Source organism: Sphaerodactylus townsendi, linkage group LG04 (assembly GCF_021028975.2).
Source record: "Sphaerodactylus townsendi isolate TG3544 linkage group LG04, MPM_Stown_v2.3, whole genome shotgun sequence".
Lineage (NCBI taxonomy): Eukaryota > Metazoa > Chordata > Lepidosauria > Squamata > Sphaerodactylidae > Sphaerodactylus > Sphaerodactylus townsendi.
The window spans coordinates 124,566,240-124,593,802 of record NC_059428.1 but is presented as its reverse complement, the minus strand read 5'-3'; the positions used below and the strand labels follow the sequence as shown (position 1 = coordinate 124,593,802).

Sequence of the window (27,563 nt, the reverse complement as noted above, 5' to 3'; positions counted from 1 at the left end):
GAAAAGACACTGGCCAGCATAGTAAAATGAACTGATGCTGATTTTGAGGATAGCTAAGCAGGAAGAGGGGCCTTTAGCGCTGAACAAGAGCAGAATAATGCAATCATCTTTTTTTGCAACTTTTTTTTTTGCTTTTGGTTCAGACTGAAAATATTTTTAACTAATTAAGCCACCTTTCTACTGGCTATCATGTGCAAAGAGCTTATGTCCATTTTACAGACAAGGCACTGACGACACAAAAAACCCTGATTTTCCAACATTACTTTCATAGTACATTTCTAGCCCGACTTTCCAACTTGATCCAACTTTGCATTAATACTAACATTTTTAATGTCTGTCTTTATAGGCAATGCGTTCATTTGTTGAAGCAACTTAGCCTTTTCAGTTACCCATTTTCCTTCTTCCTATTTATTATCCAGTGGAAAACAAATGATGACTCGATTTCTATTGTTATAATGCCATTTGACACCAGTGACTGCGGCCCAATGACTATAATTTGTGCCTTTAATCTAATAAATCACCTTTGAGAGGCTTGTACGACAATGGCAGAGATCTACCAAGTGAAGATCATTCCTATTATGATAAGTTTGGGTTACAAATATAATAAAGATGTCAACACAAGGAGTCCATAAATGTCGATCTCGACTTTACATTATCTTTAGTTAAATCATTCAAGTAGCCCCACAAGAAATCTCATTTTTATGTTGTGATAACACAGACATTTATCAAGTCCCACCCCACACAGTCAAATAGTTCCCATAGACTCAAATACAGTATCTGTGGCATTATAAATAATTTCTGAGTTTAAAAGATGCTGCACCATCCACCGGTGCACAGGCCAAATTTGAAAATGCTCTCTTTGAGAGCCAGAATGTAGTGGTTAAGAGAAGGTGGATTCTAATCTGGAGAACTGGGTTTGATTCCTCCACATGAGTGGCAGAGGCTTATCTGGTGAACCAGATGTGTTTCTGTACTTCTACATTCCTGGAAGGGAAAGGAGTTTGTAAGCCACCTTGAGTCTCCTTACAGGAGAGAAAGGCTGGGTATAAATCCAAATTTCTTCTTCTTCTTCTTCTTCTTCTTCTTCTTCTTCTTCTTCTTCTTCTTCTTCTTCTTCTTCTTCTTCTTCTTCTTCTTCTTCTTCTTCTTCTTCTTCTTCTTCTTCTTCTTCTTCTTCTTCTTCTTCTTCTTCTTCTTCTTCTTCTTCTTCTTCTTCTTCTTCTTCTTCTTCTTCTTCTTCTTCTTCTTCTTCTTCTTCTTCTTCTTCTTCTTCTTCTTCTTCTTCTTCTTCTTCTTCCTCTTCCTCTTCTTGTGTATGCATGTGTCATGTGCCATATACACTTTCACAATATCCCTGCTTCATATCAAATGTCACACGTGCAACCATTATATTCCTGCATTCAGTTGAGTACTTTCATTCAGATGTTGAGAGAATCAAACCTTCTTGGCCAGTGTACCAATTTTGTATAATAGGTCGGCCAGGGGCCTTCTCATGGCTTTCAGAAAATTGTACAGGCCTGCCTTAGTTCAGTTGGCTTTTTTGCACTGCTAAGGCAGTTTGGGTCCTTAACTGGATAGCCCAGGCTAGTTCCATCTGATCAGATCTTGGAAGCTAAGCAGGGTTAGACCTGGCTAGTATCTGGGGAGGAGACCACCGTTGTTGCTCTGCAGTAACAGGGAATAACAAACTACCTCTGTTTGTTTGGGGGGGTTTGCCTTGAAAACCCATTGGGTCAATTGTAAGTTGTCTGAGGCTTGACAGCGCTTTCTACCACCAAGGCTATTTTATAGATATGGCTATACTTGCATGGGAGATCTTCCTGGAATGCAGCTTAGTCCTTGAGGGCAGGAGCTAGACTGTAGGGAGGCCAGGGGGCTGCACAGGGTGGGGAGACGGGAGGGGGGGGCAAGGAGGTGGTCATGCCCTCGGGCCCCCGATACACCATATCATCATTATCAAGCCTTTATTGGCATGTCAGCAGTAAGCTCAACATAAATATAAAAAGAACTACAGCCACAGGGTACTACAGAACGACAGTTCAGAATTCCCATTCATTTAGGAGAAAAGCTTAACAACATGATGTAGGGATTTAGCTACTATTCCACTATAGCGCCAATTATATTGTTCAGTAGAAAAAGTATTTTCTGTTGGCCAGAAAGACCCTCCCTTTTGTCCCACAATAACTTTGTCCTAATTGCATTATAGAAAGGGCAAAAGACTATATATATTTCAGACTGAATGCACATAATGAATGCACCTTTAGTTCCCTGGCCCCAACCTGGTGGAACACTCTTCCCTCAGCCATCCGGGCCCTCCGGGACCTAGAACAGTTCCGCAGAGCCTGTAGGATGGAGTTGTTCTGCCGGGCCTTTGAAGAGGTCGGATGTTGAAGGTGCCGTCCCCTGCACCCCATATTCCACCTTGGGGACTTGTCCATATTATGCTGACCGCCTGATGAGTCCATTGCTTATGTCATCATCTGATTTTAAGATGGAGGTTAAAACTGATTGTTAATTGCGTTTAATTAAAATGTTGCTTTAGTGATCATGATTTAATGTGACGGTTTTATTGGTTGTACACCGCCCAGAGCCCTTTGGGGATGGGGCGGTATATTAAATCTGGGAAATTTATTCAGGTGTTACAAATTACTTGCATGCATCTTGAGCTGAGGAGCATCCAGCACCTTTCTGGTGAAATGACAATCGGTGCATCCTTCCATATTGGATTGGATCCACTTTTTCTACTGTTAATAAGATGTGCTCCTTGTCCATCCCAAAAGGCTCTGTTGGGCCTACATAGACAAAAGCCATGAAGTCAGAAGTTGTATTAAAGGAGGAGAATTGGGTAAAACTGAGGCCCCTTTTGCCCATGCAGAACAATGCACTTTCAATCCACTTTGCAGCTGGATTTTACAGTGTGAAATGGCAGAATCCACTTGCAAACAATTGTGAAAGTGGATTGAAAGTGCATTATTCTGCATGCGTGAAAGGGGCCCGAGTGAAAAGTTAGCTGGATCCAATAAGCACAATACCATACCTGTGCAACTAATACAAAAGTTAGAATGAATTGCTAGTTTTTTTAAAAAAATGTTTTCATTACCAATGATGTTTGAATCCTTGAAAGGACTTGGAGCCAAACATATCTCAGTGCAGGGCATTATGATGAAAAATACCTCTCTCTTAATGCAAGGGCAGGGTTTGATCTGTTTGTTCTACACTAAAAAATTATCAGAGAGGAAATCTGCAGAATCCAACAAAGAGGGTAAATAAACAAGTCAAGTCTTGCATTGACGAATATTGTACAGTCCTGCCTTTATTATACTTTGTTCCCAAGGCCAGTTGTTCCGTCTTTTATTCCTCCCACAACAAACACAAGCTATTATGCTTATAGTTGCTTCTCCTCCACCATTAGAGACAGCAGCAGAACGGATGGCATGAGCATAATAGAAAAATGTTCCTTTTATCATTCCTGATTCCAGTTCATGTTTCTTAGCTAAACAAAATAATAATTTAAAAATTCACAGCATTACGAGATTCTCTGTATTGATGTCCTTCAGATATTGTGGAAGATTTACAGAAACCAAAGCAAGCCAAATGTGATGGGGATAACAATGCAGAACAGAGAGATTGAAAACATGTTCCGAGTAATAACAGTGTATCTTAGAAGCTGATCAAGGCAAGGTCTTGAATGAGAAATTAAGTAATGGCTACATGGTTTGTGACTGGGGTACCTTAGTGTCCAAACTCTACTCTATATTCTTGCCTGGGAGTTACAATCACATGGAGACAGCCCTCCTGCCTCTCCCAGCAATCAAAGAAGCTTATCTGGTTGGCAGACGAGAAAAGGTCTTTTTAGTGGCAGCACCGCAGTTATGGAACAACCTCCTAGCCAACTCATTTTCTATCTTCAGGAGGCAGTTATTCAGGACTGTATTTGACTTATTTAGTTTTTATGTTTTGTCGGTCCTAACTAGAGGTTTTAAATTGTGGTCTTTTGTATACTTTATGATTTTTAATAATTATTATTTAAGTTACACTGGAAGTCACGTCAAATTCTGCAAGATGGAAAAGTGGCTAACAAATGTTTTAAATCAATATTGGCAAAAGGAAATGAGTCCACTGTGACTAGTCGTACCTTCTGATATACAGCAGCAGAGGAAAGTTGGCCCACTTCACAGATGATAACAAACCTAACATTTCTAGCCAAGACCTGCATACAATGTGTGAATGGGTGTCCTGGAATGCACCCCAAAATCTATGTGCAAAGATTTCTGGATATACAAATCTCTGTGAAAATGATTAAGGTATGTGAAAACCACTGGGAGAGTTTTAATAGCCCAATAGTTTGGCTGAACAGGTCCATAGGTTCGGTGTGGTTAGTGTGGTTCGGTCCCACAAAATCAGAGCAAAGAGCAACTTCCCCTCTCAACAGAGCAGCACTGACAAGGACAGCCCTTGGTCATTCACTCCAATGAGGAAAAATCACTAGCAGAGCCTTGGGTCAGCTGAGACTTGGTGGCACTCTACACATACAGCTCACAACAGCAGTGCCTTTGTCCCTGAGCTACTTTTTAATGCAGAAGTTAACACACATGCACACACATCAATACAGAATTCATTCAGAGGTGACGTGCAGTGAGATCTGGGTGAGCTACATAGAAAGGGAAGAGGGCTTGTTTGCCGCATAACTGATAATTTTAAGGGTTGCCTTTGACCAAGGAGAAGCTGAACTGCCATGCCATATTGAGGATGTGATACACTACATCGAAGTGGGGCAGATAGTAGGAGCAGGCAGGGCTTGAACAAAGTGGGCAGGGCCAAGGGGGAAGAGCAAAGACAGTAGGAAAGGTGTAGCACTAAATCAGACTGTTGGACCCTCTAAACTGATCCTAATCAGCGCCTTATGGGCGCTACGCCACTGACCTTGTGAGGTAGGTGGAACTGAGATATTTTGGAGAGAACTGTGACTAGCCTAAGGTCACTAGGCAGGCTTCATGTGCAGGAAAAGGGAATCAGGTTCTCTAGATTAGAGTCCACTGCTTTTAATCATGCTGGCTCTGAGAAATACAGTTCACAAGGAGCTTTCAGTATTCAAAGCTGCTTTTAATTATCAATCCATACAAAACTCCCTCATTTGAACTATACAGAGCATTGGGGAAAGTGTCATTAGACCCACGAAGGCAAACCTTTTGGGCTCAGCATGTCAAAAATCTGGAAGATGACTAACTTGATTCTGCAGGAGTGCCACCCTCCCCTCAACCCAAACAAAAGAGAAACAATTATTTGGATCTTCATTTATTTTAAATACAGTTGTCCAATTACGTGTGGTGCGATGTATTTTATAAAGAAACATCACATAATTACAAAAACGACTCACACTTAAACAGGGAGAATAGCTGCCGGGTGTTGGGCACTCCAAAATTTTGTGGCGTGTCGCCTTTGAGATGTGTGTCGTAGGTTCGCCATTACAACAGTAGACCAATATTCTTGCTTTTTGAGATGGAGGACTTGTACTCAAGTCCATTCTGCAATATTAGTTTTTTTGAAGGAAATATCTTTTTCCTTTCTCACTCTTTTTCATCTCTTTTCCTTTTTTCCTCTTAAATAAAAGAAATGATGCCTCTTGTTTAACCCACTTGCGGCTCATGCCTTATCTGCTGAAAACTAACGCATTATTGGCAGGTGCCTTCACATGCAATACAGAGGAAAACTCAAGAGAACTTCAACAGAGAACTGCAGCTAGTCTTCGCGACCACACTGGTGGTACGATACACATATATTTGGTACAACGATATCATGCATTTTGAATTCTTCACTAAATCAATATACGAGGTAGACCTATGACAGTTAGTAAGGATGCAATGAAAAACATTGCACCTCTTGAAATCCGGCTCTTCGGTTCATTTTCATCCACTCCTTTTCAGAATCTCTGTTGAATTTTATTATTTTTCAAAAAAGATTCTCCTTCACCCTACCGGTTGATTTAATTCTGTTGTTTTCAAAATTATACTGTCCTGTACTGATTTCAATGCTGTTACCCACTTGAGGTCCTCCTTACTGGGAAGAATAGTGTTTTTACAAATGTTTAAAATAAAGAAACCAAGCTTCTGTTTTGGCTGCAATGGTCATTCTTATCCTTTTGTGTTTATACAGGAAAACAAGCATATTGTCTCATATGCAGATAAGTGTGCACATAATAGTTAAAGGGAGAAGGGGGACTGTTTTTTTGTAAAGAATTCCATGATCCAATAGACCATTTAAATCTCTTTCTCTTCCTAAGTGGCACTCTCTCAAGGCTTCCAATTTTCCCCATAAACTGCACAGCGACCACATCACAACTACATGTCCTTTATCCAATATTCAATGCCCTACTTATTTACAAGTTTTCAAACTCTCTAAGCTAGACTTTTACTTGGGCTTTGGGAGGGCATTTTCATCACAGGGTGCAGATCTTATTGTGAACGGATATTGAATAAAGGTGCTTTCATTGTCCTCTGAATCCGCAATTGGTTGCTTAGTTCAAATGCGTGTTTATTGTTCCAATAGTGTTGTACTTATCCTTGAAAAATGAAGCTCCAGTTCATAAATCTTATTATGTACTATGTTAAATATTGTATGGAGGCAATCTTGCACAGCAACAATCCTTTTGCTTCCCCCCCATTACTATCGGCTACAATATTAACTACTTGATACATTACATTGGGATATAGGTGGTCCCCTTCTCAAGTAATAGCCTTAACCTTTGCCTCCGAAAGACTAATCACTGTCCTTTTAGATCCATAACTTTTATAGAAATTGCTTTCCGCAAAGCACTTCATCACGTTTCATCTCCTAATGCTTTTCCTATTCTGATTTTAACGCCACAGCCTTAATATTCATTTCTCTCCTCTGCATGGCTTCATCTTTTGAATTCTCCTCCATCGGAGTTGGCGTTATTACCTCAAATGAATGCTTTTACGACACTTGATTATGACCTTTCCATGCCATTATAAGGCTTAAACCTGTTTCTCCATGTTACTCCATTAACACGCACGCAACTGTTTTTCGCCCCCTCTATATCTCTTATTATTGTTCAGCCTTTCCCCCCATTCTTTCATCAAAGAGCCAGAACTGTATTTTGCAACCAAATGATAATGCTCACATCCCACCGTGGGTATTATTTTATTATCTTCAAATGAATGGCTGTAGTTTTTTATAAAAAAATTAACTTGCAACATTCAGCGGATCAGCAGAACATTGAATATAATTTTCAGGTCGCAGCTTCCTCCATTAACATCAACAAGAGATTCGCAATGGACTTCCACAGAGAGAGGCGAATGCACCTTTCATTTTTATACATTGTTCACTGCCAAACGACTCGAAATATACAATTATGTGTTTGTTTGTTTTCCAGTTGTTGTGAGCCTAAAGAGATTTTTTTTAACACTTCAATTATAAAAACATTTAAAACATACAAACTTGTGCAACTTTTATTTTAATGAAGATGAGAAGTTCATTAAAGAAGATAAATATTTCATTAGATGTTAAATAAAACAAAGAGATTTTTTGGCTTCTCTCAGCACAAAATTCCTTTGAAAGATTAATTAATACATGCAAATTATGCAAATTAGACCCATGCAAATATTTTATGAAGACAATTAAGGGAACCATTAATTACTGCTTTTTTTTGCTTCAGTGAGATTCATTCATTTAATTTTAATTTCACTTTAACTGTTCTGATGTATAATCTTGCCGCTAAGAACTTTATCTTTCCTGGTGGGTCACTTAAAACTTATAAATTTCATCAAGTGAGCAGCTACCAGAATCTGAACAGATACTCTCTGGGTTGTGTTCGGTATCAAGAGAAAATTCTGACACAATGCTCTTGGTGGAACAGGGAAACTGGAAGCTAATGTGAGCTCATTCTTGGACAAGGTTCAACTGCTGAAAAACCAATTAATTTGCTTTGGCTGTGCTAATATAGGGGAATTAGAAAGTGTGACACAAGACAAATAGAAATAATTAGTTCTCCAAAATGATGTTCTCATTAATATGGTTTGAACAGTAGAAATAAAAAAAACCCCACCACCATTATTGTGGCGGGTCTGCTTTCTGTCCCTAGCCACAGGATTTGAGATAATGCAAGAAACAGCATTTTTTAACCTTTAAACATCCCTCCGGTGGCAATGTTTATTTTTATTCCTCATTTTGGGAATTTTCAGATGGCACACAATAGATCTAATTTTTCAGTTTAATCCTCACAGAATCCACCTAAATGTTTTACGACTGAAAAATATGTAAGGCTGTAAAAGGCAACTGATCTCTCTCACATGTGTGCATGCGCACACGTCCCGGCAAATTCCGAGACAAGTTTTATCATGGTTTATGCAAATTATATTTTATGGCTTGGAGTAGACCATAATGCCTAATGTGTTTAGACTGTTGTTTAAGCTGGAGGCGAAGCAGCATTATCCTATCAAAAGTTTCCCTAATGCCTGCTTTTTGTATTTGACAGCACAAAAGTTTTGTCCTTCTAGAGACATTAAACTAACAGACGTACTCAGGGAAGGAAAGTGTCTGCTGTTTTATATATTAATGTTCCTTGTCAATCAGAGGAGGTTAAAATGTTCTGTTGTAGCAAATGGAGAATAAAGCTCACCAGCATTCAGCACAGCAACAAACCTTTAGTGTGTGTTAACGTGCTGTCAAATCGCTTCCAACTTACGACAAACCTATGAATCAATGTCCTCCAAAACATCCTACCATTAACAGCTTTGCTCAGGACTTGCAAACTGAGAGCCATGGCTTCCTTTATAAAACCAAGTTGTCTTCTTTTGGGTCTTTCTCTTCTCCTGATGCTTTCCATTTTTCCTAGCATTTTGTCTTTTCTAGTGAGTCCTGGCTTCTCATAATGTGACAGAAGTACCTTGGCTCATTTTAATTAGCTCCAGATAACCTGGCATAGTTTAATTAGCTCCAGATAACTTGGCATAATTTAATAAGCTCCAGATAAACATAGTCCAGTGCAAAAATCTGCACATGATACAGCTGCAATACTGGACCACCACAAGATAACCTAGAGAACTAATGTGATGTGGTAGTTAAATTGATTAGGATCTGGGAAGCCCAGGTTCAAACCACTGCTCTGCCATGGAAACTTCCTGGGTGAACTTGGTTTAATGACACACTCTCAGCCTATCCAACTTCACAGAGTAAAGGATAAAATTCAAGAGAGGAAGAAGAAGAGTTTGGATTTACACCCTGCCTTTCTCTCCTGTAAAGAGTCTCAAGGCAGCTTACAAACTCCTTTCCCCTTCCTCTCCCTACAATAGACACCTTGTGAGGTAGATGGGGCTAAGTTCCAAAGAATGGAGGAGTAGGGAATCAAACTTAGTTTTCCAGATTAGAGTCCACCTGCTTCTAACGAGTACACCATGCTGGCTCTCCAGATGTGAGCTGCTTTCAAGTCTCCTTTGGGGAAAATGATGGGATATAAATACAAAAATAAATAAGAAGAGGCATAAAGTGTGGAACTGTTCCTAACTTTACACTGACAAAAAGATGATATAAATGGCTTTGCTATTCTGTTACATATGGGGGGGAAATCGACATGTAAGGAATTAAATCATACATGATAAACAATGAAGCAAAATCAATATCAGCTGGGCAGAAATTAATTTGGAATGATAGCTTCTAATGATTGGGAAAGTTTTAAAAAGTGTATCCCAATGAACAGCACAGAGAAGGGAAAAGAAAGAAATTAGCTTTAAGATAGAGCTTCACATATTTGTGAGTCAGGTTTCTGATGACTTCCTCACCTACAGAAATCCTTTTATTCTTTGTAGTTCAACTAATTCTAAAGCAATTCCACTGCCTATCCCACTAGTCTTTTTAGGCAGCAAAAGGTCTTTAAAAATATTTATTGATTGTGTGTATGTGCGTATTTGCTATCATAGTGATCGTTTGCCATTGTCTGCCTCTGGTGACCTTGGCATTCCTTGGTGGTCTCCTATCCAAATATTAACTAGGGCCAAACTTGCTTAGTTTCCGAGATCAGGCTAATCTGAGCTATTTGGTCAGGATAGATAACCCACATGATACTTCTGTAAGTCACACAACGAGCCCAGAGGCGGAGTGAGGGACAACTGTGCCCAGGGCGTGTGTTCGTCCTGCGCCCCTGGAACGCCCCCACCTGTCCTGGAATGCCCCCGCCATGTCACACGCCCACGAAAGGCGTGCACCCAGAGCGTCGCACCCCACCTGTCCCCCGGGTGCTACACCACTGAATGAGCCACAAAGATACTATTGTATATCACCAGACAAGTTGGCTAAGATGCATGATACTCTTTAGGTCAGCTATCCTTATGAATGTATTACATGGATATCAGTGTTCTATTCTCAAAGTCCCAGACTTGTTTTCAGTGGTCCAAGCCAGTCGTCATATATTAAAATGCAGGGAATATTGTCTCATGAAGGGAGATTTGATTCTCGAAAGCTTCTACCTTGAAACTCTTGTTGGTCTTTGAGGTGGTACTGGATTCAAACTGAAATGCTCTTCTGTGGACAAACAAGGCTGCCCTTTATAACTACCTTCATGGAATATTTAAACTTCCTTCAATTATGACTGGATATTTTGTTGCTTTCTGTGTAGTGGCTGGTATGATCAACCCGCCAAAAAATTCTCAGCCCTCTGCTAAACTCAGTAGTAGAGTTGCCAACTCTGGGTCTCGAAATTCCTAGAGATTTGGGAGTGGAGCCTCAGGAAAGAGGAGTTGGGGAAAGAAGGGATGTCCGCAGCATATAATGCCACTTAGGCCTCTTCCGCACATGCAGAATAATGCACTTTCAATCCACTTTCACAACTGTTTGCAAGTGGATTTCCCTATTCCGCACAGTAAAATCTAGCTGCAAAGTTCACTGAGGGGAGAAAGTAGTCTCCCCTCTGAAGTTGCCAATTTCTCAATTGTACTTGTGGGAGATCTCAAAGCCTCATCTGGAGGCTGGCAAACTTATAAGTAATGATGCCAGTTCTAATGCTTGGTGGCATGGGTGCCAGAACCATACAGATTGCTCAAAGTGGGGGCATCAAAACTGAGGGTGATTACTAATTGAAAGAATTATATTTTTGCAGTATTTCCCTACAATTTTCTCTGGGAAAAAAAAGAAAAAAATGCAAAACATGTTTTTATTTTGGGCGCAGCAATGTCTTTCATTCATAGAGGAAACAAATTTTATTTTGTACTACAAAATGAATGCATGCATTCCACATCCCATGTTCTCTTGTATTGTCCCTTCTACACAATTATTCGGGCTGATCTATTAATGCCTCTTTTAGCCAATAAGAAGGAGCTTTTGGATTCCCACAAAGTATCCTTCCTTTAAAACAACTGCAAGTCCCAAAAAACTGAAATTGTTGCAAAATTCCTACACCATGCCATAAAGTTGCGATCACAAAGGGTCTTGGTGTGATCCATTATGTGCATCTGGCTTTACATAGTGTTATTATTTTACTTTTATGCTGATGGTTTATCTTTTGCTTGTTTTATCTAATGTGATTCCTTTTCTAGGTGTTCTGTGTTATTTGCTTGTTATACCAATAAAGGAAAGGAAACTGAATGCATACATTATCAAGCTGCATGCAGTTCTGTGGATAACAGTACGCTGGTGTCAGAATGCTGAGGAGTTCTACAAGTGGTGTTATAAAAGTGTTTCAGCTAACAATATAGACTATCCCACACAGTTAGAGATACTAATGATGAATGTTCCTAATATACAGGCTAGAAAAGCCTGCCAGCTTCCTTTGGAAATGAATGCACGAAACCCAAAGAGCGATGCAGATAATTCAAAACCCAAACAGACTCTTAAGATGTTTTCTCTGGCGAAATGCATGATTTGTTCAATATCTGTAATGCTCTCGCTTGACTTTGTGCTTTGCCGTTCCTTTTGCCCATCAGACATTTTAAAATTGTCTCAGACAGCCGTGTTTGAGAAGAGGTTTCGATTGATTAATCATTTATCTCCTACGAAGGACGGCAAAGATATCTGTTTCATGCATGGTTATAAAAACAAGCGGTCCGCCGAAAGCTACAGACTTGTTCATTGTGTACCGTTTATGCCTGCAACTTGGAAGAGGGCTCCTTTCAAAGAAAGTAAACTGTCTAAGTTTAGCATGCATTAATGTGCACTAACTGTGCCTCTGGCTTTGCTTTCCGAGGTGATAAATAGAATGACTGTCTAGCGTAAAGGTGTAGCTAAGAATGACCTATGAACACTATGAAACAATAGCCTATTTATAGGTTACTGCCACAGATCAATACTACCTTTTGTTTAACTTAATTAAAGTTGTCTTTAATTGATTAGCTGGCGTTGAAAAGCTGCCAGAATACCCAAGTGCTGTGCAGGGAGACAGGAAACAAATTTATTATTGTTCAGTTTCAGAATGGTGCAGTACAATTCTGTTATATGTGAGGTAAAGTATGTAACCGCTGGATGTTTTCCCACCAACACTTTGGATCCAATTATGAAAGATACACATGACAAACCTTAGAACAATTTCAAGGCCGAAGCCTGCACTCTTAATATTTGTCTTCTTTATAACCTTTTTAAAAGGTTAAGCTAAGCTGTTCTTCAGAGCCTAAAAATCAGATGAAGAACAAATAAGCTGATAAGACAGCTATTAGAATGTCAAATTCATCTCACTCATTCCTTCCCTCCTCCCAGGCGCTTCTTAAAAGCAAAAAAAAATTCAGCTATAAGCTTGGAATCTGTGTCCTCACTTCTCAAGACTTTCTAAACACTATAAGAGGATAGACTTGAAATGTTGATATGGGTATTAAATGATAGTGGTGTGTGTGTCTTCCCACTAACAACAAAATAAATACTGAGGAAAAATTAAATTGAAATTTTGCATGCAAAATTTTTTAAACATGATAGTCAAATCGAAATTTTGAATGTGAACATTTCGGACATGAACTTCTGGGATTTCTTGGCAGCTTTGGTTTCAGCAAATGTCTGACTTTTACACCGTTTCAAGTAATAAATATTAGAGTGACATATTAAGGTCAAGGGTCATTAAAAATCAAACAAGCATTTAAAGATTGCTCAAGGCCAAAATTTACAGAAGGGAAGGAAAACTCTGAGGAACAAATTCACTTTATATTGCTGTTCCAGATCTAGAATGACCAGTAGTAGGCTGTTTGCTTGGGCTCCTCTCTGAACTGTGGGTATACTCTGTCCCACTAAAAGATCAAAATACAGTTCCGTGTTGTTTGGCAGAAGTTAAATTATTTTGCTTCTGCTGCAGAAAAATGTCCCAACATTAAAACGGCCGCCACAGATAAAACCACAGCAGTTTTAATGGCATTCTGTTCAGTGGCCCCTGAGGATTCTTCCTCAGTAATCAATTACTTGAAATTTCAGATCCCCAATTTTTCCAAAATGGCAAATGGATGTAAAAGAGCCCTTTGGGAGTGGGAATATAGCAAGTTTAAATTATAAACAAACAAACAAACAAACATGCCTGTATCTCTGGAATCCCTTGGGCTATCACAGTGGTTTTAACTGCATTCTCCTTGGGGTCACGTAGGGATTTTTCCTCTACCCATCAGTTTTTCAAAACTCAAACCTTTCAATGTTGTCATTTTTTCCTGGTCCCCTAAGTTGGCTACCGCCTCCTTTCAATACAAAGAAGGTCCATGAAGTGGCTGCGGGTTAATTCAACATTGAGGTTTATCTTCTGTGAGATTAGGTATAGTTAGCCTCTGAGGTTTTTTTCCTGGTTACTCATTTTCTTAAAAAAATAGCTATATTGCTGTTTTCTGAATGAAACAGAGGCTGGATGGCTGGATGGGTTGGACTTGATGGGCCTTGAGGACTCTGACAACTCTATGATTCTATGATTCCATACTTCATATTAAATTATTGTACACTATTTTATAATTTTCCTGACCTGGACAGCTCAGGCTAGCCTGACCTCATCAGATCTCGTAAGCTAACCAAGTTCAGATCCGGTTAGGTCTTGGATGGGTGACCAGAGCTGTGACAAAGGCAGGCAATGACAAACTGCTCTGAACATCTCTTTCTTTGATAACCTGACAGGGTTGCCATACATCAGCTGTGACTTGATAGCAAAACAAATCTTATAAAATGTGTATGCTGTTATCACTGTCTCTTGAAAAGTATATATATTTCCAAAGTTATACAGACACTTTTTTTCTGTGCATGTTGGTGCCAGGGCCGGCTTCTCCGTGTGTCACATCAGGGCTCAGAATGCCTGAAGAATCCCTGATTCGGCTCATGTTTTGAATGTCCGTGGTGGGAATGAGGCTTATCCTTCTGTGGTCATTCAGGCCATTTGTGAACAGCTTCAGCGTGTTCACCAAGCTTCAGCTGTTGTCAATCATTTAACATTTTAATAGAAACTTCTACTAGTTAGTTACAAAAGAGAAAAATTATCTTTGGGAGAACCATCCTTTTTATCATGGTCACCAGCCCAAGGAAAGATAAATGTTAGCCTCCTCAGAAGATCAATTTTGCCTTTCTTTCAGCTATTTTAATAGAACCTAATTAATGTTATAGAGATCTTTGTTGTTTTTGGTTACCTGAATACCCAAATACTTAATCTGATTCTCTTTTTTCACACTAAAACCTGATTGTCTTTTTTTAAAAACATTCACTTAGATCTGTATTTAAATGAAAGGGCTCAGTTTTAATTTATACCTGAGATTTTATGATGGCATATTATGCACATGTGGTCTGCTCTGCAGTGAATGTACATTTCCTTTGGGGCCGTATATTCCAGTTGAATACAGCTTTTAGCCATTCCCACAGTTAGGGCACAGCAGATTCAAAAAGCCTGCTTTTTCGAAGAGCGGGGAATGCTCAAATTTCCCCCTTTACTTCAGAAGAAAGAAGAAGAAATGGGGCTATGTTACACTCTCGTTGGCTTTTCTCTCTCCTCCCCACCTCCCCTGCTAGAGTTTCATCTGTTTGAAAGCAATCAAACAGGGATTTTTTTTGTTGGTAAAATGCTAGCATTTTTCTGATGCAAGAAAATATCATACACATGAAGGAACAAGGAACATATATGCATGAGCGCGCACATTTCCACCACCGACATCCTGGGGTCTCCGGCTGGAGCACCAGCAGCTCCTGGCTGCCTGGAATCATTCCTCAGCACTGGCTATGGGCAGAAGGAGGTGACTCAGGCATGCTGGAAAGAGACCTCAAGGTCGGCAGCAGGGGCAGAGATCTGTCACTCAGAAGGCAACAACACAAACATCCACAGGAAACCCTTCCTCCAAAGCAAATAGTCTTGGGCTAAGGTGCTAATACATAATGAGCCTTTATTGCATAATAAGGGAGAGTTCTCTTTTTACTTGATTTTTCGTTATCTTTAAAGATAACAGTGTCAGCATATGGGGGCCTATTGTTCAAGTTTGAGATCCACCAACAAAGGATATAGCTGCTTACTATAGTATTCTTACATCCTTTATCCACCTTAAGAATGCATCATGGGTCACCCCTGGATAAAAACCCAGAAAAGTAAAACACATCCTTCATTGATATGCACTTTTAAAGATCAAGAACAAAGATAGGTGGAGGTAATGCAAATTAGGGTTGTGATTTTCATAAAAAAGAGAATCGATGGTCCCCAAGTATATCAAACAGAAAGTTGAGAGTCCTTGGAGAAAAAATCAACTCTTTGGAAAATGCAAGTGTATCAAATCTGACATCCAAATCCAAAAACCTTGTCCAGAAATAGCCCCCACTCCCATGAACTGGAGTTAAATTCTAACTTAAAATCTATCAGTCACTTGAGAAACTGCACTGAGAAACAAAAAGTAGCTATAAGGTTCTTTCATATATTAGTCAAAGAAAGGCAGATATACTTTCGTTTTTACAAGAATTACATATTCAACTGCATCGTGTGCCTATTTAATTAGGTAAATTACCTTATGCACCCTTAGGGTTGCTGGTTCTGGCCTGGGAAAATCCTGAATAGCTGTGGGTGGAGCCTTGAGGAGGGTGGGGAAGGACCTCAGAAGGGTATAATGCCATAGAGGCCCATGTCCAAAGCAGCTATTACAGATTGGAGAACTCCAAGCTCTCCTGGAAATTGTCAACCTTACACAGCAAGAAAGTTAGCAATATATGGTAAACATCTTTGGGTAAAATAAAAGGTATCTATAAAGATAAAGGACAATATATTCTGTTTAAAGTCTTCTTCATATGAAAACAACTCTAGGAAACATGTTTGTTCCTAATCTTTATCAAAGTATTGTCGAAGGCTTTGCACTCAATGCACTCAGTTACAATGCACTCAACCACACCTTTGCATAGCAAGTTCCACCCAAACACTTAATGATTGGTTCTCCACCCTTGGACATGGACAATATACCACACTATCACACTAAACTTTCCCTTCTCATTAGACACAGTGAGAAACAGACTTTTCTCTGTGATACACCTCTGAAGATGCCAGCCACAGATGCAGGCGAAACGTTAGGAACAAGATCCACCAGAACCAGTTTATCAAAGTACCTTCTTTAGAAAGCTTCATCAGCAGTTAAGTTGCCTTCACGAAAGGTGACCAGATCCCGGGGGTGGGGACACTTTAATGAAGTTATGGATAGCGATCTGGACAGAACTAACAGAATGAAAAAAGATAAAGCACATTGTCATTTGTTGCTCAAATACTTAAGTTACTTTCAATTAACAGACATATACAGTTTACATAACCCACTTGAAAAAAAGATTTTACATTTTTCTCTCATTGTCCACAGTTCCTACTGTAAGACAGATTTATCCTTGATTTCAAAACCCTCCGCAAAGAGTATGAACAATGTAGAGTAGGCAGTTTTATATATGCGAACTAAACCATTAGACTCCAAAAGTTCTCTGAAAAGACCAGGTGGCAGAATAATGTGTTGACGAACAATTTTAAAATTAAAGAGGAAGTATATCACTTATTTATTAGATTTCTATTCCATCCATTCCCAACTGGCGCTGGGCTCAGGGCTGCTTTTGAATATATATGTATATTATATATATTCAATATATTTAAATGCACAACCTGCAAAAAGTTCATTAAGGGGACGGCTTTCAGTTCGACTTCATATTTTAATCAATTAAAGGAGAAAGAGAGGAAAGAATGCCTTCAGAAAATAAGTAGTTGAGGAAGAAAACATAAAAATACTGACAGTTAAGAATCTTAAAATAAAGCACCTTGACCGCACGATTTAACATCCTGAGATTTGTAAAAACTTCTTGCAAATAATTCAGATACCTTTGATGCAGGCTAGCCATTATATTTTTGATCTCAAAAACCTTGGTTAACCAGTTAAACTTGGTAAAAGGCACTCTTATCCAGCACTAGGCCTGCCCCCTAGACTATAGCTTTGCTTTTTCAAGGGTAGTGCAATCCCATCCAGAATGAGTGATACTTCAAATCTCAGTTCTTCAGCTCACCAGTAGCACTTCCATCTTGACAGAATTAAGCTTTAGCTTGCTAGCCCACATCTATTCTAAAACTGCCTCCAATAACCAGTTCAGGGTTTCTACAGCCTAACTGGGATCCCGCAGATGAGTGAGATAGAGATGAATGTCATCTACATATTGGTGACAACCAAGGCCAAATCTCTGATTGACCTCACCCACCAGTTTCACATAGATGTTAAACAAAACAGGGTACTAGATGGAGCCTTGTGCTCCTGCCACAGGCCAAAGGGTCAACCAGCAACCCCCCAGCACCACCTTACAAAAGTAGGACCAGAACTCCAAAAGGTAGTTCAGAAGGATAGTATGACTGATGGTACCAAAAGCTGCGGAGAGGTCCAAGAAAATCAACAGTCACACTCTCTCTGCCCATCTCCTGGCACAGGCTATCCAGCAGGGCGACCAAGAGTGTTTCAGTCCCATAACTAGGACTAAAACCAAACTGAAAAGGATCCAAACAATTTGCTTCATCCAGGAAAACGTGAGGTTGTCCATCCACCAAGCTGTTCGATCACCCTACTCAAGAATGAAACATTTGAGACCAATCAATAGCGATTGAGGTATCCTGAGTCCAGGGTAAGCTTCTTTAGAAGTGGATGCACCACAGCCTTTTTCAAGACTGGGACAACTATCCCCTCTCTCCAACAAGAATTACCTCTCAAAGGCAGCCTCCTTCCATCATGGCAGATTTAAATCACCAAGAAGGGCAAGGGTCATACAGGAAGGTGATAGGCCTCAAACCTCCAAGGATCCTGTCCGCACCTCAAATTCAATAAACTGAAAAATGTGCCAAACAACAGGGTGAGATGATACCCTGGAACCATCTGAACCCGTCACTGCCAATGTAGTGTCCAAGCTGGAATGGATGCAAGCAGTCGTCTCTTGTGTTCCGACGGGCTGTTCCAGGGGAGAAAGGAGCTTCTCCTTCTCTGCTAGCTTCTGTGCTGACAATTGTCTTTTTGGGGGCAGCACAGCAGTGGGGTCTCCAGCTGCTGCTGTACTCCCCCTATGCTTTGGAGAGAGTTGCCCGAGGTGCAGCAAGCAACCACACCACAAAAATGCTTTGGTCTTCCATCAAACAGACAACATTTCTGTCAGGACTACAACTCCCAGCATGCACCGGCTCCCGCCTTTTTCCAACAAGAGCAGGAAAACAAACTGAGAAGCTACATCCCACTGGAGCTTCATGGCCAATGACAGGCCAGAGACTGGGTGAGGGGAGAAAGTTGATTGGTTGTTGTTGAGTTCAGAAATAAAATAAATACTGGAACTGAGGACACGAATCCTCAGTTCCAGCACCCTGTATTTAGGGTGATGCAAATCAATAAAATTCTTTTCTTTAAGTTAACTGCATTTGAGTGTGTTCAGCCTTACAATTTCAGCATATTTGCCTTGTGTGATGTTTCCCCTTTTCAAAATATTATCAGGCATCAGAACTCAAAACTAAAGCGAGCTTCCTGCATTAGAAAAAGAAGTTAGTTCGCAAAGTTTTCAAATACATGACAAGTGTGTTGTGGAAGAATTGCATGCAAACAAATGCTCATTTGTTCAGACTATTACATTCATTAGACTTGTTTAATAATAGATTAAAAGGACTGCAAATCCGTTTAGAAAACAATTCAGTTTATGCTTTCAGTCAAGTGGCTGAGGATTTATTTGCGCAATTCTTCTGACTGCTAATGGCGGCCCCTTGTGATGTCTAGTTTCAACCTGTACACCGTTAACAGCTCAGGGCCAATGTGCTTAAGAGACAGTCTCGTCCTGTCCTGTGAAAAACCCAGTCCTATGCAGTATGAGCTTTCAGTGAGCTGGCTTAAGTCAGACCAGAACTTTCAGGAGGGTGAGACCCTACAGCAGGGTTGGGCAATTATTTTTTCCATGGGGCCGCATAAGAAACAGAAAATATTGTGGAGGGCCGGGCCAAAAGGCAGGGGGGCGAGGCGCTTTTGAAAGCCCTGCAGAAGCCGGCAGCCAAGGCAACCAGCTTCTGCGGGGCTTTCAAAGACGCCTCGCTCCCCAGCAAGGCAAGGGGGCCAGTCAGAGTCATCTGGCGGGCCGGATGTGGCCCGCGGGCCGTATAATGCCCAGGTCTGCCCTACAGATACAAAGAAAGCTGGGGAGATGGACCTCTGGTTCAGAAATAGGATGATAACATGCAATGGTGAAGATGACCCCTCGTCAGCACAGGGAGAGGTGAAGGCTCCTATTTGTAAAAGCTCTCCACTGCCTTCTCTCTATTTATTTAGAGAACTGACATGCTGCCTCTCCAAAGACCTGGCCAAGGCGGCTCCTCCTCAGCTGGTACAGGTTGGCCAAACCACCCCGTCTACTTGGGCCTCCAGCCCTCTACACATATGCTTGTGTCACGGATCATCCCTTTCCATAGGAACTTGATCTTCCCCAGCAAGGGGAGCTCAATATTGGCCATTTATGCACACGTGGACTGCTCCACAGTGAGCATTCATTCCGTTGGGGGAATCTCCCTGTAATGCACACATTTGACCCTCCTTTGAACTCTCCGCGCCTCAACAGAGAGAAGCCCCGTGGCTTTCAAAACCTGGAAAGGTGTGTGTTTTGCTGTCTGCAGATCTTCTCCCTCTTCTTGGCTTTCCCTGCAATTCCTCCAGCAGGGATAGAACCAGGAAGTGGGGAAAGGGGAGAAGGGTGAATCCGCACGACTGGGGAGAATTCTGTTTGCTAATAAAGCAGCGGGAAAAACCAACTGTGATTGTGCAGCCAGCTGTAAGTGCACAAAAGATAAGCAGGGAGAAGAGAGTGAAACTGAGGGAGAGTTTTTGCAGAGTATGGCTATCTGAGCCTCCCTGGGTTGGCTTGTTCCTCATATGGTTCTCTGCCTGCTGCTTAACTTTGTTAGCTGTCCTGGATGTCTTGGTCCGTTGCTCATGATCCTGGTATTGACACTTGTATGGTCCTCATTCCGGCTCCTGTCATGTGATTTGGGGAGCATCATATAGTTGGGATGTCACATGACTTCCTGTCACCTACTTGCTGCTTAGTGTACAGGGAAGTATAATAAAAAAAATATTGACTTGCTTCTGGAACTTGCTTGCCTTTGTCAAGTCTGTCCTCCCAGGCAGACTTCAAGCGGTGGGTGAACAACCACTTGTCAAAGATGCTTTAGGTTGATCCTGCATTCAGCAGGGGGTTGGACTAGATGGCCTTTATGGCCCCTTCCAATTTTATGATTGGGAAGGCACTTCATATTTGTAGAGCTGCAAGTGTGAGAAAAATCTTTTAAAATAACAAGCTGGAAAAGAATCCTTGGTCAAAATGCACTAATAGCTGTTAAGCAATCTTTTGCTCTTCTGAACTCAAAAGTTGCTTCACTAGGGATTTGGGGAAATGGGTCCTTTGACGACCTAACAGTGACACTGCACTGACAACCCAAACCCAAGAACTGCAGTGAAAGTCAATGACATCTGCCCTTAACAGAGGGGAGTGACCTCTTTCTATGTCATCCTGCTAGCCTTTAGGGAAGAACATGCATCCTTTGCCTGTGGCATCAACTGCAGTGAGACAAAATATGCTTGTACCATTCCAGGTTTGAAAGCTCCCTGTCATTAGGTTGTCAATTAGTTAGAAAACAAGAAAGAAAACTTTCCAAAGCTCTTCATAAACCCAATTGAAAATGAGAGCCCAATCCAGAGTGGGCCGGTGGGCAGGAATAGGGCCGCTCTGACACCACCTCAAGCCCTCCAAAGGGCTTTTCTGCGATGTGGGAAATGAAAAAAACTTTTAAAAATACCCTACCTGAAAATTTTCCATAAGGTAAAGGGGAGAAACGCCACAGAAAACATGGCATATCTCTGAGCCTGGACCTATCAATGTAGGGGATCTAAACAAGTAGTAGAAGCCCACTAAGGTCAGCCCTACCCCCGGGAATGCCCCTACCATGATGGTGCAGCTCAGGGCAGTGTGGGAGCACCAACTGAGAGCTGTATGCCACATTTAGGCGTCCCAGGGCACCACAGTGGCTGGGTACTGGCAAATCTGCTCCTCCGCCAGGATAAGTGCCCCAGGGAGGGTAAATCCGCTGGCATAAGTCTGTGCTGCCTCCTGAGGAGGATTTGTTTCCCATCCGGATTGCACTGTAAGATTTGCAGAGAACAGAGGAGCAAGTGTGAGCTGTAACCCAACAGAAGGGCTGACAAGCAGGCTGACCTGATCTTTCAAAATTGCCAGCAACAGACAGGGTTATCTGTTTCAGGTGTAGACTAGCTACCCTTCTGTACCTCATCCCTGAAGACAGGGACCCTGCTGTGATGAGATGCATCTGAATGAAGTCTGGAAATGAGATTGACTGCGGAATGCAGCAGCCTACGGGTCTTCAACATGGTGCTTGTGGGCACCATGCTCCTGCCGACACCTTTCCTAGCTCCCACCAAGTGTTTTTAAGGAGTGGGTGGAACATTTGTGCAGCAGGGCTTCTGACTGACCACTGGAAATCTGATTGGCTACATAATTTTTAAAAACATGTTTTCAGCAGCACCTGCCACCATGGCACAACAATCTTTGCTGCCCAACTGAAGAAAACTGTGTAGCAAAACAAGGTTTTAAAACAGAGCTTCTACCTGAAATGTTGAGGAGTTACGATGACAGTGAGGCACGACCTCATTCCCTGACATTCTGTGGTTGGCTCCACCTCTTGTGGCAGCTGTTGTGGCCACCATCCGGTGGTGGAACTACAAATATGCTGGCAGGATCAAAAAGTCTGGGGATCCCTACAGATGCAGTCAACTTATTACACTTGTCTTGACACTTGCTGCAGAGCACAGACTGCCACAATGCTTGCTTCAAGGAGCTGGCCCTGAATTTTATAAAACAAACAATGGACTGGACCCAGTGCATTTGAAATGTATCTGCATGGATGTTTCTTCTCAAATGAACCCCCCTTTCTATTTTAAGATCTGTTGGAAGTAAGCCTTTGTTTTGACTACTAGCCCAAGCTGCCCTGCCTTAACACGATATATCAGAGTGGAAAGATTAATAACTCTAAGTAGAAAGGCAGCTGTCCCATGAAACACTCTGATTTATGTCTAGCTGAAGGGAATCAAATGCACGGGCCTTTATTTCCATAGTAAATGATTTTATGACAAAGACGGTTTTCCCCATAACATCCTAATAACTTTAAGGTCATATGAGGTCATTTGCGTTGCACTCTCCCAAAAGCATTATGGTATCTTGGAGTCTGCAGCGGCTCCCTGCTGCTGAATTTGCCCCTCCACCGGGGTGAGTGCCCATGGGAGGGCATTTCCACTGGTGTAGGGCTCTGCTGCCGCCACAGCTCCTTTCGGCACCACACTCTAGATTGGGCTCTAATACTATAACCAGCAAGAATTATGGAGTAGATGAGGAAGAGGGTGGTATGGTATGCTGAAGTTGTTAAGAGTGTCAGACTAGTATATAAGAAACCTAAATATGAATTCCCATTCATGTTATGGAAGATCACTGGGTGACCTTGGGCCAGTCACATTCTCTCAATCTAACCTAATGGTATCTTGGACTCCAGAAGTGTTAAAACAGATGAGGCAAATGGAGCAGCTCAATGGTCTGGTCACGCATCTATCTCCAAGCTCAATGAAGAGGATGCCTAAAAATCATGTAGTGTAAATAATCTATGTTCTGTAATGGCCTTCCAGTCAGTATCGCAGAAGGGTCTCCAAACTCCCAACCAAGCCATTGCAAGCTCATTAGCGTGAAATTTACCAAGTGGAGTGAAATGTACATTAAATCATAGTAAGATTAGGGACAGAAGGTGAGTCTTCCTTACTAGAATTATGGTAAGAGTCCCCTTGAGTTCAGTCAATATGCACTGAAAAAACTAACTAAAGTTAGATGAAATTAAGTTGTAAAATTGTGGTTCTAGCCTTCTACAACTTTCTAGTCTTTTTTGCTATTTTATTTTGTTTTTAAACAGTTTTTCTCCTTGTGTCTGAGGCAGACGACGGTACCAGTAAAAATACATTTTAAAAAAATAGTACACAGAGGACTAATATTGAAAGAGTTTCTATATTTTTTAAAAAATATTGCCACACAGTAGAGTGTCTTCTGGGATTCCTAATTCCCACAGGTGTGGAACAGCACACCTATAACACTGTTTCAGAAACATCCCCAATCTTTGAACATAACTTGGACACTGGGAAGGGAAAAGTCAGAGAGAACTGTTCTATATTTATAGTTTATGTTCTGCTTGTTGAAGTGCCATGAAATTAGACCAGTTACTAATGCATGAGATGCATTTTCTTGCAAATATGCATACCATTCTATTAGATGTGTTCATTAACACATGATCAAAATTTTCTTATAAGGTGGCAAAAAAAGGGGAAATGACATGGATAATACAAAGCTCATCCATGTATTTACTTATGGAACTACCTTTACCGTTTGTCTTGGAGAAACTTTGATGAAAATAATTTATAGAAGGCACTGACCTCCTTCAAAATTAGCAAAGATCTATAACAGCCCAACCCAGAGCCCTAGGGAGGAAGGGATGGAACAGCTGCAGTGCCACTCTGCTCCTCAGAGGGTCTCTTGCCATTGCAAAGAGGCAAAAAATAAACAAACAAAAAGCTTCCCTGCCACCAATGGGCTCAATGGTCTCAATGGTCAATGCCACCAATGGGCTCAATGGTCTTACGCCACCCTTTTGGGTGGCGTAAGTCCATGTCCCAGGTTCCACCCCTACTCACACCTCTGGACTGTTCCTGCCACACTAGCCACTCTGCTCCATGTCAGAGCATCCCAGGAGTCTGCAGTGACTTCCTGTTGCTGAATTTGCCCCTCCACCGGGGTAAGTGCCCAAGGGAGGGCATTTCCGCTGGTGTAGGGTCCTGCCACCACCTCAACACCTTTCAGCCCTCCCCTTTGGAGTGGGCAGTAATACTATAGACAGCAAGAACTATGGAGTAGATAAGGAAGAGGGTGCTATGGTATAGTGAAGGTGTTAAGAGTGTCAGACTAGTATATAAGAGATCGAAATATGAATTCCCACTCATGTTATGGAAGATCACTGGGTGACCTTGGGCGAGTCACACTCTCTCAACCTTATCTATCTCATAGGGTTGTTGTGAGGATAAAGCGGAGAAGAAGAGAAGGATGTAAAACAGTGGTGGGATTCAGCGGGTTTGCATCACTTCGGCAGAACCGGTTGTTAAAATGGTGTTTGTAAACAACCAGTTGATAAATTATTTGAATACCACCACTGATGTAAGGCACTTTGGGTCTCCACTGGGGAGAAAGGTGGGGTACAAATGAATGTGATAGACATGCAATTGTGCCTCCAGTTACTGGAAGAAAGTGGTTGAGAACTGTATCAGTCCAGTTGGGGAAACAAATTCCCTACAAACCACATATGTTACTTCCAAATTATGTACCAGTCATCCCAACAGATCTTCCAATAGTACATGCGATTACTGCCCCCACATTGGTCTTTGCCAGGAAATGGAAGACAAAAAACATGCCCAAGATTCAAGACTGGCTGTTGAAAATGAAGGAAGTATTGATGAAATCAACAGCACACCAAAAATACAGTGATGTATCCAAACTGGATTCATTATGGTCAGGAGTTGAATTGTGTACTAGCGGGCCCGGCCACGCATTGCTGTGGCAATTGTCCTTCTCATCACAGTCCACAACCCACACAGATGTCCATGCAGGTCCAATGATCCCCAGCATAGCCTTTTGGGGTGGTCAAATGGAATCCCTCTTTCCCTTTTCAATGCACATCGTTATATGGTGCTGTCTTGTTTTTTTTAGCATAAGGTAATCCTTTCCATTCTACAATGGAACTGTCCAGAGTGCGAATCCCACTGTCCATGAGGCTGGTTGACATGCACAGTCCCGGCTTGGGTAAGGCAGAACTGGGGCAAGGAGGCTATCCCAGTCAGGCAGCAGAGGCAGGGTGGTGAAGCGTTCAGATCGAGGCCAGCTCCCTATGTTCTTAAAGGGCCATGTGCAAAAGAAGCGGAGCCAGTAGTGTTGGTTCGCCCCCCACCCCACGGATTTTCTTAGAAGAAAAAGGCAAACTCCAGCTCGCTTTTAGTAAAAGAGAGCTGTGGCGAATATGGGTGAGGAAGTGGGTAAGTGGTGGTTGGATGTGAGGGAGGGCAGAGTGAGGTGTGTGAGGATGAGCTGGATGTGTATTGTGTGGTAGCAGTGGGTGAGGCACAGAGAGTGAAAGTTACCTGCGTTGGGGGGGGGGGAACCCCACCTGACGTCTCACATGGCAAAGTGTGTATGTGTTTCACTTCCAGTCTTATTACCTAACAGTGTTACCTATTTACTGTTTTCACTGCTCATCTCTGCCCATCTGCATGAACATTCTAAGCCCTCATACCAAGCCCTCAGGCCACAGACATGCTACACGAACATTCTAAGGGTGACAGTTAAACACAGCCAGCTTCATGGCCTGGTGCACCAGGAAAAAGATGTTTTACCTGGCTCAGGTATGGACTTTCGGCGATTTGAAGGTCCGATTACCTGCCCAGAACAGGGAGGAACGTCATGTGAAAATTTGGGGGTGATCTGTCCAACCGTTTCGGCGTTAGAGCGTGACTAACAAAATCACTGTTAACTTTTTATATATATAGATAGATGGAACCAGCAACAGAATAGCCAGAAGTAGAATTACGATTGCTCAGTGCTAGGATTTTTGTTTTTATAATTATGTGGGTAGAATGTAATTGGTAAAAAAACCTGACTTGTTATGTTTTTGTTCCCTTTCTCTTTGTTGCTGTAGCTGAGTAACTTTTTGGTTTTTTAAAAAATAAATTAGACAGAAGAGAGTTGGAGCTAAATGTTGGGAGCGAAAGAATGGACGTGGGGAAATCTGTTCACCCATAACTCACAGCAGTGGAGTGGAACTTAGTTACATCTAACTTAATTCTTATCCGTTTCAATAGGACCAAACTACAACTAATCTTCGCTGGAATGCACTCAGTATTTTCTACCGGAAATAAATGTATGGCCAATGTTCCAACAAAGTACAAACACAGAGTCAACGACCAATAAAATCACTGCATTTGAATTTAAGGCAATCGTTAACTGGGCTAGAGACACAATAATTACATTTATTCAGAAGTAAGTCCCATTGAAGTAAATGGGATTTATTTGTACATAAGCAAGTTTAAGATTGGGTTATAAAGATAAGGATAGACGGTAAGTATCACAGAACTACTGCCTGTTAACTTAAGATCCCCCAATTTCTGCAAATCCTGTAAAGTCCACCTAAGAACTATCTTCCTTTTGGTTTATTGTGTTTACAGCTCACAAAACAATTCATGGCTTCTCTGGTGTAGTTTCCTGATGTGTGGAAATAAACTTCCTCTTCCTCTTGTATTTTTTACATATGTGTAATAAATGCAATGCTTATTATTTTAATCCCCCCCCCCCTACAGACTTATTTTAGTATAATGGCAGCCACTACGCCTTAGAAGAGCTAGAAAACAAGATTCAATAATACACAAAAAAGATCGCAAATGATACTTTTAGTGATTGACTTTAAAATGCAAGCGAAAGGCATCTCCGAGAGATTACTTCAGCTAATCATTTTAGGCTTGTCTTTGAAGAATGCACCTTCACTTAAAATTGAAAATAAATGCTATTTTTGCTTTTCAGTATTCATGTCAGCATATTTAGCATGCCAGCTACTGTGGAGCTTATAAAATAAACACAACCTTTACAATTTGCTCTTTATTAATTTTTTTGTGTAGTTGCTATCTATCAATCAAAATATAAATAATAAGCTGTGGAATACTTTTGCAAATTGTTGTTGCAATTCTACCATCAGTTATGTGAAAGTACCAATTAATTAAGTGAAAAATGAGCAGCTGGGGGTGGGATCATAGTTTAGACTAAAAAATAGGGATCCATGGTTTTATTGGATGGGATCGGCAAGGTAAATAACATCTTTGTCTTGTAGATTACCACTTTATTAAGCTTTTTACCTATGCAGCAAGTCCATTTTGGGAAGAATATCCTTTTCTGTACAGATATGACTGCAGAGATATACAAAAGTACATTCATCTTGGATACGCCGAACGCAATCTTGCACTGTCTCAAATTAATTA

At 41.2% G+C, this 27,563-nt stretch overlaps 1 protein-coding gene across 5 annotated transcripts in view; it reads right to left on the bottom strand.

The window, feature by feature from the left end:
- DACH1 (dachshund family transcription factor 1) overlaps positions 1-27,563 on the bottom strand; it is a 454,713-nt gene that overhangs the window by 9,449 nt on the left and 417,701 nt on the right. For all 5 annotated transcript variants that reach the window (XM_048492794.1, XM_048492795.1, XM_048492796.1 and 2 more), the window contains one exon: positions 16,522-16,627. In XM_048492794.1, coding sequence (XP_048348751.1) covers positions 16,527-16,627 — 101 coding nt within the window. In that variant the 3' untranslated portion in view covers positions 16,522-16,526. The remainder of the gene's footprint in view (positions 1-16,521; positions 16,628-27,563) is intronic.